Genomic DNA, 15,011 nt, shown 5'->3' with positions numbered 1-15,011 from the left:
CCCAATTTATTATATATTTTAGAAGTCGGAGTTGGTCCATTTTATACCGACTCCACCGCCCTGATATCTAACAGTAACAGTAACCTAGAAAAGTGTTCCTTAAACTAAGTGCGCCATAGTAATAAGTAGTTCCTCCACTGTGCCTCCCCACCCCTACGAAAGAAGAGATCAGTTAAAAAAAAACAACAGGAAAAGAAATGCCGCAGTTCATGTTGAGGTTTGGAGCCCTGTTGGCGGTCCCTTCTGAGCTGACATATAGCTTTTCAAATTGGAACCCAGATGAACCCCATTATAAGTTAACGGGGTACACAGATCACTAATGGTGTCGCAGCTTCAGATCAAAAGAATGGAAGTTTTGGTTTTGTCGTAGATGATGGGGCATGAGTGGCTCCCTCCCCCCAAGTTGAACTTGCACCAGCGCCCAAGAGCTTTTAGCTTTACCCCCGTCTATATCAGGTGCTTCAAGTGAGTATCAGTTTACTCCATGGGTGCCACATTGTAAATGCCTTTCTACTTAATAATGACAGATGCATTTTAAAGGACTGCTTCTGGTGGATGTTGTAGTTGCAAGCTCCTGATGCTTTTCCCAGTACATTCAGGGTAATTCTGAATCTCGTTGCTATATTTAACTGCTCTTTATAATAAAACCACTGTATAGACTTGTAAATCCATAACTTATTTAGCACATGCGACTTGGGTTTTCATGTGGCCAGTAAATTAGAGCATGTGCTACATATAGACTTACATGCACAAGGCTTAAATTACTTTTACTGGCCTTAGTATCCAATTGCTCAAGGCAGAGACGTACTGATCCGAAAGGAGTTGCAAAACGTGAAAGCAGAAGTGGTTAAACCCAAAGATAAATCTACAAGCATGCATTTCTACCAGTGCAAGCGATTGTGGTAAACATATGTGCCATGGGGTATTCCCGGCTGTTCTAACTTCTGACCAGGACTGCACCCCGACATTGCACCCTCCTCTACTGACAAACAGCAAATCAAAGAAATCAACCAAAGATAAGTAGTTTGTGCCCCACACGAGAGGCAAGAACGGTCCAGAAGGTCTCAGCTGGTGCTGAAGATAATAAAAGCTGTAAGAAGCCATTACATTCTGTGCAAAACTAGACACATTTCCTACAGGAAAGGAAGCTGAGATATGCGAGCTGTTTGCCTTGAATCTCCAAGACATGGAAACCTTAATGCTTCAAAATGATGTTAGGCACCATGGAGCAGGCACAGTATAATGGGCACATTTGATTGGCGCGGTTTGAGGGGCGCACGGTGAGGGCACAGTAAGAGTGATTCTTATATAGGAGGCAATGTAATATACACCTCTCCCATCATCTTAGGCTTATAGGTGGACATGGCAGAGACGTTCTGTACGTTTAGTTGATAATGGTAACCATCATCCTCCCATAACCTCTCCTATATGATTGGCTGATCACTACAGGTCCCCTTCTCAAGACCCTTATTAAAAGGCTGATTTTGAGGGGAGATTCATATATTGCATGGACGATACTCTCTTGGCATTATATCTACAAAGCAGTCCATAATCTGTCTCCTCCATACATCTCCAGATATCTCCCAACACGTGATCTCCCGTCCTTCTGCACTTATACGGTCCTCACCCAATCGCCTCAAACTTCTCCCGAGTACTCCCCATCCTTTAAAATTCTGTGCCCCAACACGTCCGATTATCCGCCACACTCAGAACTTTACATCCTGCAATGACCCCGCTGCCACCTCACCACCACGAAGCTGCCGCAACCCCCCAACCTACTGTCTCCTTCCCCATTATCCTGTGGACTCTGCCCTCCCCCTATAATTTATATTGTATTTTGTATGTAACCCCTTCTCATGTACAGCTCCATTGAATCAATGGTGCTCTAAAAATAAATAATTATACAGTTTAGCAACCAAAGTGTAAGTACACTTTATAGGGAATCTGTCAGTAAGATCAATTCTCCCTCCCCAATCACATATATGGGAGTGCAGGTCTTCCCAAGTAATTAGTGTTTTAACTCATATGCAAATGAGGCATTAAGTGCTCTGGGAGAGAGATAGCACTTACTGACAGATTCCCTTTAAGTACTGGAGAATAGGACTTTTAAAGGGAACCTGACAGCTGATTCATGCCCAAATCACAGGCAGCATGTATCAGGCACTGGCTGCATGATTTATGTTTGACTCTGAAACACTGGGGGTAGGGGGCTGCCTTTTCGACTAGTCTGCTGTACAGATTAGTCCCCAGTGGCTTTTAAATTTTGTATTTCTCTGAAGCCCTGCAGCGTTTCAAAGTCAAACATATGTGGCTGAGATCATACAGCCAGTGCCTAATGCCTGCTGCTTGTGGATCAGCAGTCAGGATCCCTTTAAAGAGGTTTTCTGGGACTTTTGGATATTTAGGATAAGACTTCAAAATCAGATCACTTGCATGTGTGAACATTGCAGTACGATTCAAGCAACACTCCATGCACAAGGCTGTGTATATGTTGCCATTTTCAGGAGGAAACTGCCTAAAAAAGCTCTTAAAAATGCCAAAAAAGAATTAACATTTTTCTTCAGGCTTCGAAAGCCATGTAATGGATAAAAGCAGTGACTTCGCCCTTCTTCAGGCGCCTAATTACGGTAGTTTATGTATACAGTTTATTAAAAAAAAAACAAAAAAAAAAACGCTGGTAGTAAGACTACTGCAAAGATGACGGAGAAGACCCTTCAAGAATAACACAGCCAGCGTCCTCCAGAAGCGTCTTCTGTTTCAAAAGCCCAACAGGTACAACAGCGTCTAAAAGATGTTGAGAGCATAAAGTCTAAAATGGATTGTACAGCCTTATGATACTGATGGTTAGAGATGAGCGAACCCGAACTTAAAAGTTTGGGTTTTATACGGAAGAGTTAATGTCCACCGCTAAACACCAAACACTGACTTCTCCCGGAAGTGCGTTGCAAAGTTCAGAGTTCCAGGGGGAAGTAGAGAGAATTTTTTTTTTTTTAACAGATCCAAAGTTCTGGTCCCCCATATCTTCAATGGGGTTCAGATTCTGGTTCAAGTTCGGGTACAGTTCTGGTACCAAAACCAAACTTTGGGAAAAAAGTTGGGGTCAGGTACCAGAACCCAAACTTCCACGGGTCCGCTTATTCCTACTGATGACCTATTAGGTATATGAAGATTAGGTCTGTGACAACGGTGCACTGATCAGCTGTTCTCAGCCAGTACAGCACAGCTCCATTCACACTGTACTGGCCGCTGCCAAAATCTGACACTTGGCTCATGCCCAAGGGAATTGGATCCGAGCTGTTTCTTGGTTATGGCCGGTACCCGGTCTCACATCCAGTAGGGGCTGAGAACAGCTGATCGGTGGAGGTGCCAGGCACTGATTGAGTGTCTGATGCTGATGACCTGTGCTACGGACAGGTCATCAAAACCATGAGGCAGAACAATTTCTCTAAATCAGCTGATCAGAGGCAGTGCCAGGAGTCTGACCTCTGCAACAAGCTGATATTGATGCCCTTGGTGCAGAGGCCAGACTCCAGATTGACAACGTATCCGGCCCGTACAGCTCTCTGTGTTTGATAAAGTTGCATACATTTTGTTCCACGTTGGGGGGAGAACTCATGAAACACTGTACAGCAGCCCTGTCCTTGTACCCAGTAGCAACCAACCAGATTGCAGCTTTCATTTCTTACAATGAAAGCTGCTCGGTCATTGGTTGCTATGGGTAACCTTTAGGCTTCCTCTTGACAGTTAAAAAAAATACAGTTGCCCCATAACATCCAATCAGATCACTTCTTACATTTTCCAACCTATGCTAGAAAAATGAAAGCTGTAAATTGATTGGCTGTAATGGCTCCATGTATCTCTACACGGTTATATAGGAGACTGACCACATATTACGGTTATATCCTCCCGGGCCATGTTAGAAAGGAGCCTGATTACAGTCATATACACAAGGCACTGCGCCGCCGGATGTCTTATCACCCGTGTATATACTGCGCCGTCCCGAATCGGTAGCCGGGAGGCACAGAACGGAGGCAGCTGTGTCAGCATAGTAACGCCCGACAGACACACCTAGTAGCTTTCACTTACATGGCACAGCTGACATCCATCCCATCTGTCTGTGGCCTCTGTCACAAGCTGCTTCCTACTCCCTCACTATCGCTACACACAGCAGCCAATAGAAACGCGCTCTGATCCCACTGCATCATTCTATTGGCTCCTCTGTCTGTCACTCAGCCTGCATCCACCTTGTGAGAAAAGAAAGCGAGTCAAAAGAGGCGGTTGTCACAGCGGAGCTCTGCTATTGGCTGCTGCAGCCGTCACTCACAGTTTCCTCCTATCAGCGGCGCTGTCACTGCAGTCCGCCCTCTTTTCCCTCTCATGCTGTGAAGTACCCAGGGACAGAAGGACGCAACCAGTAAGTAGAGCTATGCAGCCTTGTAGCGTGTGGCAAGAAGTGCTGCAGCGGCTGTGTCATATGCACTCTGCCTGTAGCTGATGAGTAATGAAGGCAGCACTGCAGTGACTTTCTATATGTATGTATGTCTCGGTGGGCTTGTTACCAGGGTGTATGGGGGGATCCTCCACAGCTCTCATTCATATAGACTGGAACACCCCTTTAAGAAATGGGGATCGGTCACAATAACAGACTAGAAAGTAAATATTTATTTTAAAGAGACCCTGACGGAGCGATGGGTACGTCACTCTGCGGGTACGGTTGTGTGGAGCCTGGTCCATGTAGTGTTTCCTATTTTTCACCCCAAAATACCTGCTCAGCCTGGAAACAGAAGGGGCCTATCGGCCTGACCTTAGATTCCTGCTGACAGAACCACGGGGGCCATGAATCCGAGCCCGGCTGCACGATTGCATCCTTATAGGTTTTATTGTGAAACGCGTTGGGTAAACAGATTTTGCAGTGCCAGCCGTGGACTATGGCCGCCCTGATTCATCAGGTTTTGGCAGGATTCTGGCGTAAACCTGCTTAAAGCGTAACAGCGTTTGCACCTTTTACAACTTTTTGGAGTTGCCAATTGCTTCTTAAAAGTTCTCTTAAATTACGGCCCCAAAAGTGGCATAAAATACATCATAAATGCACGTCTGCCCCATGTCTGGAGTCAAATGTTTGGCTGTGGCTCACAGGTTTTGAAAGAGGAGTCAAATTCATTAAGAGGCGCATACCTATGAATCCGACGCATTTCAGGCCGGGATCACATCACAGGAGTGCCTGCGTCTGAAGCCTGAAGAGTATCAGGTGTATCCGCTGCAGGGGCCATTGACATTATTGACGCAGAAGGAGTCACTTTGTTCTCTTTTTAGTAGTGTCTGTCTTTTTGAAAGAGGCACCTGTGACGTGATCGTTGGTCGCCGATGGGTTGCTATGACAGCAGGGGGTCTGTTAAAGACCCCTGTGCTGGTCATTACAAAGCTCCCTTTATACCCAGCCTATCGCCGAGCTTCAAAGGAGACCATGATTTTTACTATATACAGCAATACAATTTTTTTTTGCACAAAGTTCTTAATTTTTGTAACTACTAAAATAATACAAATCTATACAAGTTTGCTATGGCTGTAATTGTGCTCATTTTTACAGCACAATAAAAGCCGTAAAAGAGAAAAGACAAACAAACATAGCAGAATTGCAGGGTTTTTTTTTCGCTGATTCACCCCCCCACATGATTTTTTTCCTATTATTTCAATATATTACATAGTAAAGTGAATATTGTTTTACAATCCTCCTAACCCTGTGTTGCAAAAAAATAAGTTCCCCTACGGATATGTTGACAGCAAGATAAAAAAATAAAAAGTTGTGGCTCTTGGAAGAAAAGGAGGGAAAAAAGAAAAACGAAAAATGCCCGTGCCGGAATGGGAGTAAATTGACAGTTGTTTGGGGACCTACTTTGTGACAGTATTCAATCAGTGCCGCCAATATTAAAGTGTGTAAGGACACGCCCCTTTTTTCAAGGAGCATTTTCCACCCAGTTGTCAGTTTTCTCATAAATTTCTAGGAGGAAAAATGGGAAGGTCTCATTGTAAACGTGATCCAGAATTAATATGCATCTTTTTGGCCAATTTTTCAAAGTAAAAATTTTTCTATAACTTTTCCCAAAGAAATGTGTCCCTGAACTGCAGTATTGCCCTGGTATAAGGTGTGAACAGGGTATATATTTGTCAGGTGCCTCTCTCGCAGCTTCATTCTACATTCGACACTCAGTCATGTGTGCATGCCGATGTAGCGCGCGTCGCGGGGGTCATTTGTGCTTCAGGCTTGTGACGGGAACAGTAGAAGTATTGGCTGACGCTGAATACCTACATATCTCCTCCATTACTGAGGAAGCAGATATAGGTTGTGTATCTCTAGTGGTCTTCAAAACTTAAGAAATCAGCTTTGGAGACCCAGGAAGTTTTGAGTAGTGACTCTCCTTTCTCCTTCTCCACCTTTTGGGAACCATTTTTTTGCATGTATTTCTGGCTGAAAAATCTATTTTTAAACTTTTTTTGCACCATTTTCCTTCTATAGCCACTGTCTATTGCTGGCTGCAGAATGAGTTAACTGAGAAGCTGTCAGTCAGCCCGCTATGATGATCTGATGGAGAGTTTGTAGCACTTTTGTCTTGTCTTTGTCTCTCCTCTCAGCTGATTTATGACTAAAGATCTCCTCAAAGGTTGAATGTGCAGAGAAACGGTGCAAAATGTCTAACGAAACCTAATTGCAAAAATGATTTTTAGCCCCAAACATTTTACATGTAAAAAAGAAATTTCCCCAAACGTTGACCACCTGTGGCGCATCCTGCCCCCAGTGCCACGGTCAGGCCGATTAATCAGCTGGCAGTGTCATCATGTGTTGTGATGTACCGTGACCACCTCAAGGCAATATACAATAACGCAACGCCGCGTTTCGACAGGACTGGCCAACCGTCTCTGTGTATGTGGAGCTCTAGACTCTCCTCTAACAGAGGATGTTGGGGAGACCAGGACCAGACTTGCTGAACTTCAAAGCTGCCCCCCCCCCCCCAACTCCCAAGATAAGCAGCTGCCGGAGGGGCCTTACAGCAGCTAACCCCACTTTTCCCATTTAAAAACTTGTGTATGGGGCAGTCAGAGAGTCTTGGACTGAATGCTCAGTTGTCTAAGGCTAAGTTCACACAGATGTATAAAAATGAGTCAGTTTTTCATCCATATTGTCATCCATACGCTACCTGTATGTTCTGTTTTTACATTCTGTTTTTTTTTTTTTAAATCCGCCATCTGGTTCCTTTTTATTTAGTGCTAATTTGTATGGTCTTTATCAGAGGGTGTGGCTCAAAGGGTAATTATGCAGACCAGCCTAAAGACCCGCCCCTGAGGATCCTGTGAGCCACGCCTCCTTATAAGACCAATAAAAAGGCCCATATCTCCGGAACCGTATGGCGGATTTAAAAAAAAAAAATAAAAACAGAATACTTTTGAGCAGTGCAAATATAATAAAGGCAGAATTTTATATAATTTAGTTGCATGAATATAATTGTTAGAAATCCTAATTGCTTGGCTGTTTCCCTAATTCTGTACCTCTTTTGTTGACCTGTTCTATAGGCATGATTGCTTTTCGGCCTGTCTGCCGCCTTGGGAATCACTCTCAATTGCTGAAGACAGTTCTTTCCTCTCAGTTCCTCCGCTTTTCCACTACAGGAGTATGTATTGCTTCTACCGTTCCTATGGCCTCTTTGCAGAATTGGTTTTGGCTATGATGGTGCCGCATTATAATAGGGGGGTTATTTTTGGAACCACTTTTGTATCCTCAGAAATATCCCATTTGTTTCTCTTGCTGGGGGATATTTTTGTTGTTGTTTTTGAGTATAATTTTTCCATTACTCTGATCTAATAATAATAACATTTACTCCATGCTGACATTGACCGGAAGTAAGTGGAATTTACTATTTGTTGTTTATTTTACTCTAAATACTCACAAATGCGAACGGACCGGAGGTCCGCTCAATAATCTGTCCTAACCAACTGGAACATCGTCAGCCGGTGTCGATTTAGGAAAATGCTGGAGGAGAATCAGGAAACCGAGAGAACATGTGCGGAGAACGCTGCATATTATAATAGTAACCCTGTATGTCCTATTGGATTCAGGGCTGCTGATTAGAAAATCACATTGTTTTCATGTTTCCAAGAATTCTAATCTGAGTTTAGTCCCCAGTTTAGTCTCTAATTTAAACTTTCATGATAATGGATGCAAACTGTATCGGTCGGACGGACAAGTACTAATCTGATAGTTCGGTCCCAGTACGACTTGTACATTTTATGCAGCACGTTGTCTGTTTCCAGGGGTAAGATGTGCTACAGACAATAATGACTTGAAAGACCCCTTACTGTCAGGCAAGGTGAGGGAAGGATCAAGTGTACAACGGTGGTAAGAGGAGGAGGAAGCCCAAACACTAGGGAAAGGGGAAGTGGAGACCCCTAGGCAGATCTGGCAGTCACCCTGACTGCTGTAATGTCCCTAAATAGGTTCCGCACCTATCGCCGAGCAGGAAACCTAATCCCTGACTGCCCCTAGAGATAGGCCCTAGGTAGGGAGGGGGACAGGGTGGGCACTAGTCAGCCCCCACTGCAACTAAAGACAAACAGGTAAACAGACAAGGGAAACACTTAGCTTGAGAAGACAACAGAGAGATCACACCAACTATCCTTCAAGGGAACTTCAAGAAGACACTAGCCGACTACTAGTATTTCAAGCCTGGACAGTGGAACATAGAACTATCACTGGGGACTCTCTGGAGAGACTGAAGGTATTTAAACATCCAGCAAGGATGTGTTAATTAGCAGCAGAAGGTGGAGGTCACTGCTAGGTCCAAGAGGGAGTAGGATATCATTACACTACAGAGATGAGAAGATCAAGAAAGTGCCTGCAGAGCCAAGCGCGATGACCTTCTACAGCTGGATCCAGGACAACTGTTTCCCACCTGACACACCCATGACACTTACATGGCTGATAAAAGGTCAAACCAGCAATCCTATGTAAAGAGAGGAGAGAACAAGGCGCAATGGGTGACTCAGTATTGCAATTGTTAGAGGGGTGTGAGGATGGCTACTAACCTTATGAAGTTGTGCACCTCTGCACAACCCCAGTGTAAAGCTCCACAAGCTCCGCTCTGTTGGTGGCTGTCATCTATTTCCAGCGGCGTTCACAGATCCTGATCTCTCGGTGGTGGATCACGTGGTCAGGTTAGTTGCATGTAACGCCGAGATGGACGCCCAGCTTCACCAACACCCCCGGCAGCGTTCCTGAGGGGTTAGGGCAGCGCAGCTTGGAAAAATCTTGCAGAATCGTCAACAGATAAGAACTGTGTTTAAGACTTTAAAATCTAAATTGCTGGATCATTATGGACTTTTATGTGACCAATAGAGAGAAATTTAGATTATCTCTGATCATTACAGCCCTTAGTAAAGACTCTAAAGATGGCGACAGATGCATATATACTAATCCAACTATGCTGAATGATACAGATCAAAAAAGGTTACGTGGACTGTTTTTGAACTTAGAAAATAATAGCAAAATAGAAATAACTAATCACGTAGACACGATGTTTTTAGAACATTACATTAAGGATAACATAATACCCAAGGGATTGAGAATGAATCTCAACTCATCCTTTCCTCAGGATATTGTTTTTACTGAAAGATGGGACAGGTGTATTTCTGATTGCTCAACAACACTGATCAGATTGTTGATTGATAAAAGGAATACTCTGGCTATGCATGCTTTAGAAACAATAGCTAAAATTAAAGGGGGTTTGGAGTTCTTTTCTTCATCTGCGGAATATTTTGCCACAGATAATGAGGTAAAACTAAGACTGGCTAAGTTTGAAAATGATTTAATAAATAAAAAAGCCAAAAAATATGAAAGAGATATAAAAGACTCTAAAAAAGAAAAAATCCAATCACCACTTCAAATTTCACCTGTTCCCATCATCTCTATGCAGAGAACAACTAGGGATAATCCATCATCCCCTATTCTAAGCAATGATCCTGATAACCATACAAAACAAGTGAATAGTTTTCAAAAACAGTTTTTTATGAATAAAAAACAACAAGCAATATATGAGACTCATAAAAAGAAGTTATCCATTAACAATAATTACAAGAAAAATACTGCATTTAATTCTAATTTGGAAAAAAATAATGACCTTATAATAGAGGGAATGTGTATGGAAATTACTCCTCCCTCCATACTGATTACTGATCCACCTATTTTATCCACACAAGCAGCAGATGTAGAATTTATTGCTAATCCGTCTACTATTTCCACACAAGTAGCAGATATTGATGAACTGAACTTCACATTACATATTAACACACAGGAGATATCCCATAGTGGATCTAATATCTCAGAGCTTTCTAGTGCAATACAGATTCCTATTGCTGGGGAGTCATCTGGTCAGATCCCGATAGCGGATACACTGAATATTTTTAATCAAGGGAGACCTTCTGATAAAACAAATGGTATAAACCACATAAAACCCCCTATAAACAGAATGACATCCTTGGAATTATCTCCGATTTTGAATGAGAATAGTATCTTGATAAATTCTCAAACACAGAATGCAGTTGCATCTCAAACTAATAAAACGAAAATTACACATTTTTTTCACGTGGTCCCCGGACGTTGTCCAAAACGAAAAAGAAATTTAGGGGATGTAGAGGGAGTGGAAAAACCCGAGGCCTCAATAACAAAAATAGTCCAAATGCCGAAATTGAGACACAATCCAAATATAAAGAAAATGAAATCTTGCCAATGAACCAGAATACAAATTCCCTGCAGATAGAAACCCCTATCGGTTGTGGGGGCATTTTTAATATTTCTAGCTATGTGCTATCTGAAGCTGAACGATCCTTGTTAGGTCGAGGATTATCTTTCTGTCCAGCTGTCCCATTTAATAATTTCACTTTGTTCTGTGATTTAAATGAATTTATAAGGAAATTGACACTAAAAAGACATTTTCTATTGGAAGATAAGAGAAAATCACATCCTATTAGTTCATGCTCAACAGTATCCCCCTCCATTCAAGAATCTAATATACCAGGCCCCCCATTACTGGACCCTTTCACTCATGTAAATGTGAAAGGGAAAAATAATTTTTATCCATTACATCACAAAGGTTCACACCTTGAAACTTTCCAACAATTAATTTTGAGGGACCTTAGGACATTCCCCCCAATTTCTAAAAAAATGAATAACTTGAGCTACCAGGAGAAATGTGCATTAAAAACCCTTCAGGATAATAAAGAAATAATTATAAAGAGAGCAGATAAGGGAGGGGGGACTGTGATAATGAACAGAGGCTGGTACATCAAGGAGGGCCTCAGAATCTTAGACGACTCAAACTACTACGTGAAATTAGAAGCAGACCCATCTGTAACCATTTTTTTGGAGTACAAAGGACTTGTAGCCGGGGCCTCTACAGCTGGCTTCCTCAATAAAAAAGAAAAATCCTTTTTAGACATTAAAAAATTCAAAGTCCCTTATTTTTATTTTTTACCCAAAATTCATAAAGATAAATTTAATCCCCCTGGACGTCCTATTATTTCTGGTATTAATTCTATCACATCCAACTTATCCCACTATATTGATCTTTTTTTACAGAAGTACGTTTTATCCCTAGATTCTCATTTAAAGGATTCCACACATTTAATTAGACTATTGAGAGAATTACCCCCTCTTCCAGGCTGTCTTCTTATTACACTCGATATAAGCTCTCTTTATTCCAATATCACACATGTATTGGGTTTACAGGCAATTAAAAAATTCCTAGATGAGGACCCTAACTTACAAGATCCTCAAAAAAACTTTTTATTGAGGGGTATAACTTTCATTCTTGAGAACAATGTATTTTCTTTTGAGGGGGTGATGTATCGGCAGCTGAGGGGCTGCGCGATGGGGACGAGGTTTGCCCCCAGTTATGCAAATCTATATATGGGGGCATTCGAGTCTATCCACATCGCGCAATCCCTCGGCGCCGATAAATCCATCGTTATGTACCGCCGCTTTATAGACGATCTGTTTATTATATGGAGGGGAAATACTGTGGAGGCTGCCAAATTTATTGATGAATTAAACTCTAACGACTGGGGTCTTTCCTTTACCTCTACCATATCTGAGAGTAATATTCAATATCTTGACCTTCAGATAAATATAGACAATTCGGGTAAAATATCCACATCTACCCACTTTAAGGAAGTGGATGTAAATAGCTATCTTGAATTTGACAGTGGCCATCTACCCAGCTGGATTAGAAATATTCCATACGGTCAATATTGGCGTGTCAGAAAAAATTGTACACATGATTCGGATTTTTTTCTGGAATCTAAGGTTTTACAAAAACGTTTTAGAGCTAAGGGATACCCCCGGAAATTATTAGAGGATGCTTTCTCCAAAACTAGATCCCTATCACAGAACCTGTGTATCAACAAATCCAAGAATACCAGCCAAGAGCCAAACAACGATTTCAGTTTAAATCTGATTACTACTTATGGTAAACCTACGCAAGTGTTATCCAGTTTATTAAAAAAATACTGGTTCATTTTAAGTAATGATCCAATATTAACTGGTCATTTACCGGAATTTCCTCATGTCATATATCGGAGGAGTAAAAATCTAGGAAACTATATAGCCCCTAGCAATACAACAATTGGTAGAAGACCGAACCATTCAGTTCCTATTAGCAATAATGGATGTTATAAATGTAATGTCCCTAAATGCTTATGCTGTCAATCCATTGATAACGGAGCCAAAACATTCGTCTCTGCGGTCACTGGAGAGATATATCCCATTCGCTTTAGACTTACATGTCAGTCCTCATATGTGATCTATCTGCTCCAGTGCACCTGCGGCCTGCAATACATTGGCCGCACTATCCAGGAAATGCACTCCAGATTAAATAAACATCGCCAAAATATTAGAAACGGCTTTCCCCTACATAGTGTTTCTAATCATTTCTTAAAAGAACATCAAAAAAATCCTAATAACCTAAAACTAACTATCATTGATCATATAGTTGATACACACCCTGATAGACTAAATCGTCTCATTACACGTGAAAATTATTGGATTTTCAAAATGGGAACCTTGTCTCCTGAAGGTTTGAACCTTAATATAGAGAAGACAACTTTTTAAATAATTGTTTTCATATTTTAGCAAATTTATTATATATATCTTTTATATGGAGGAGGAGGGGGGAGGAGAGAGAGAAGGAGGGAAGAGGGGAAAGGAGAGAGGGAGGGGAGGAGGGAGGAGAGAGAGAGAAGGGAGAAAAAATTTAAAGAAAAATTTTTTTTTTTTTTTTTTTTTTATTATTATTTTTTTTTTTTTTTTTTTTTTTTTGGGGGGGGTTTTTTTTTTTTTTTTTGGAATTTTTTTTTTTTTTTTTTTTCTTTTTTCTCTCTTTTTTTTTTTTTTTTCTCTTTTTTTTTTTCCTTTTTTTTTTTTTCTCTTTCCTTTCTTCGTCTACTTTTCCTAATTATAATGATAGAAACTGATTGTAATTTTATACTTTATATTTATGCATTGTTTTATGTTGTATGTAAAAATTATTATTATTTTTTTATATAATCTAAAATATAGGGTGGTAGATGACAATATATCCTATGAAGTATTAAGATTATAGGATTCACAAGTTGTTGTTTTTTTACAGCGAATCCTTTTTATAAGAACCCTATATGCTTCATTAGGCATTATTTTATAACAATCCTTTTTACTCTATTGAGCATATATGAACTCAAGGGGTTAATATAGAGGTATTACTCTGTATCTGGCCCCGCCCCTTTTAAGTAATTGTATACCTAGTCAAATGTATATAAGGATCAATTGTTTGCTGCTTGTCACACCTGATGAAGGTGGCTGTGTCCACCGAAACGCGTTGTGTGTATATTAATAAATCAGTCCTTTTAATATTTTTGCCCTGTTATTGGCGCTCTGGTACCGCTATTCATATCCATTTATTAAACCAGCAATCCTAGGATCATTCGTCACCAGTGATTGGCCCATTTAAACACAGTGATCGGCGTAAACGCTCCGATTTTTCTCTTGCAAATGGTAGCCGTGGATTTCATGAATAGCACTTGTACATATGATATTCTATGGGGATGTGCACACAGTCTGATTTTCACAGACTGACATAATGGAGACCGTAGAGAAACTTTTTTTTTTCTCTCCACGTCCAAGAAAAACTGATGCAAGTCTGATTAGAATAATCAGACAGTTATTCTACGTAACAAACAGGTAAACACCCATGGTAGTATATTTTATCCGGCCTTAGCGTGCTGATAGACCATAGAACAATTGATTTGCCACTCTCATAAAAAGCCCTTTTACTTAGTAGCGTGCAAACTATCGGTACTTTGAAAGATTAGTCCCCATAAAGTTTCCCTGTTAGCAGCCCGTTCCCTGTTGATGCGTCAGCACAGCGCACCACGACATTGCGTCTCCTTGGTTCTCAGAATTGGTAGGGGCCCTCGCTGATCCTAAAGTGATGGCATATCCTACTGATTAGCCTTTTTGAGACTGGAAAATCCCTTTATTTATTCACCTTCACAAGTGCATCTAGTTAAGCATAAGGCTAAGCAATCTCCATAGATCCTTTTCAATAGTAGTAGTGAGGGCTATACTAAAGAATGCATTAACGTACAATGTCTTAGGAAGCCACCTTCCTACCAAATCAAATAAAAGAGACTCTGTCATCACAGAATGACTGTTCAAAGCAAGTACAGGCGCTCAGTGCACCCTTTGTGTGGCCAAACCTTTCAGGTCACATTCCCACCTGCTTGTTTTCCCTCTATCTTCCACCTCCCTTCTTCTTTGATTGACAGCTCTGGTTTTATTGAGCCAGAAAAGGGCGTAGATACAGTACAGACGAAAAGTTTGGACACATCTTCTCATTTAAAGATTTTTCTGTATTTTCATGACTATGAAAATTGTACATTCACACTGAAGGCATCAAAACTATGAATTAACACATGTGGAATTATATACTTAA

General features: G+C 41.1%; 2 protein-coding genes across 3 annotated transcripts in view; one reads left to right on the top strand and one right to left on the bottom strand.

The window, feature by feature from the left end:
• LRRC8B (leucine rich repeat containing 8 VRAC subunit B) overlaps positions 1-4,187 on the bottom strand; it is a 40,184-nt gene extending 35,997 nt beyond the window's left edge. Inside the window, exon 1 of the mRNA XM_073643170.1 lies at positions 4,087-4,187. The gene's annotated coding sequence lies outside the window, so the exon portion shown is untranslated. The remainder of the gene's footprint in view (positions 1-4,086) is intronic.
• Positions 4,188-4,326: 139 nt separating this feature from the next.
• Positions 4,327-15,011, top strand: part of KYAT3 (kynurenine aminotransferase 3) — a 34,952-nt gene continuing 24,267 nt past the window's right edge. Inside the window, exons 1-2 of one of the 2 annotated variants that reach the window (XM_073642587.1) lie at positions 4,330-4,414; positions 7,567-7,664. In XM_073642587.1, coding sequence (XP_073498688.1) covers positions 7,569-7,664 — 96 coding nt within the window. In that variant the 5' untranslated portion in view covers positions 4,330-4,414; positions 7,567-7,568. Of the gene's footprint in view, positions 4,415-7,566; positions 7,665-15,011 lie in introns of both variants that reach the window. The other variant, XM_073642588.1, reaches the window with a different exon arrangement.

Source organism: Phyllobates terribilis, unplaced genomic scaffold (assembly GCF_046119375.1).
Source record: "Phyllobates terribilis strain yellow unplaced genomic scaffold, ASM4611937v1 Scaffold_8__6_contigs__length_399053987, whole genome shotgun sequence".
Lineage (NCBI taxonomy): Eukaryota > Metazoa > Chordata > Amphibia > Anura > Dendrobatidae > Phyllobates > Phyllobates terribilis.
The sequence above is the reverse complement of the archived record's forward strand: the minus strand, read 5'-3'. Positions and strand labels throughout refer to the sequence as shown.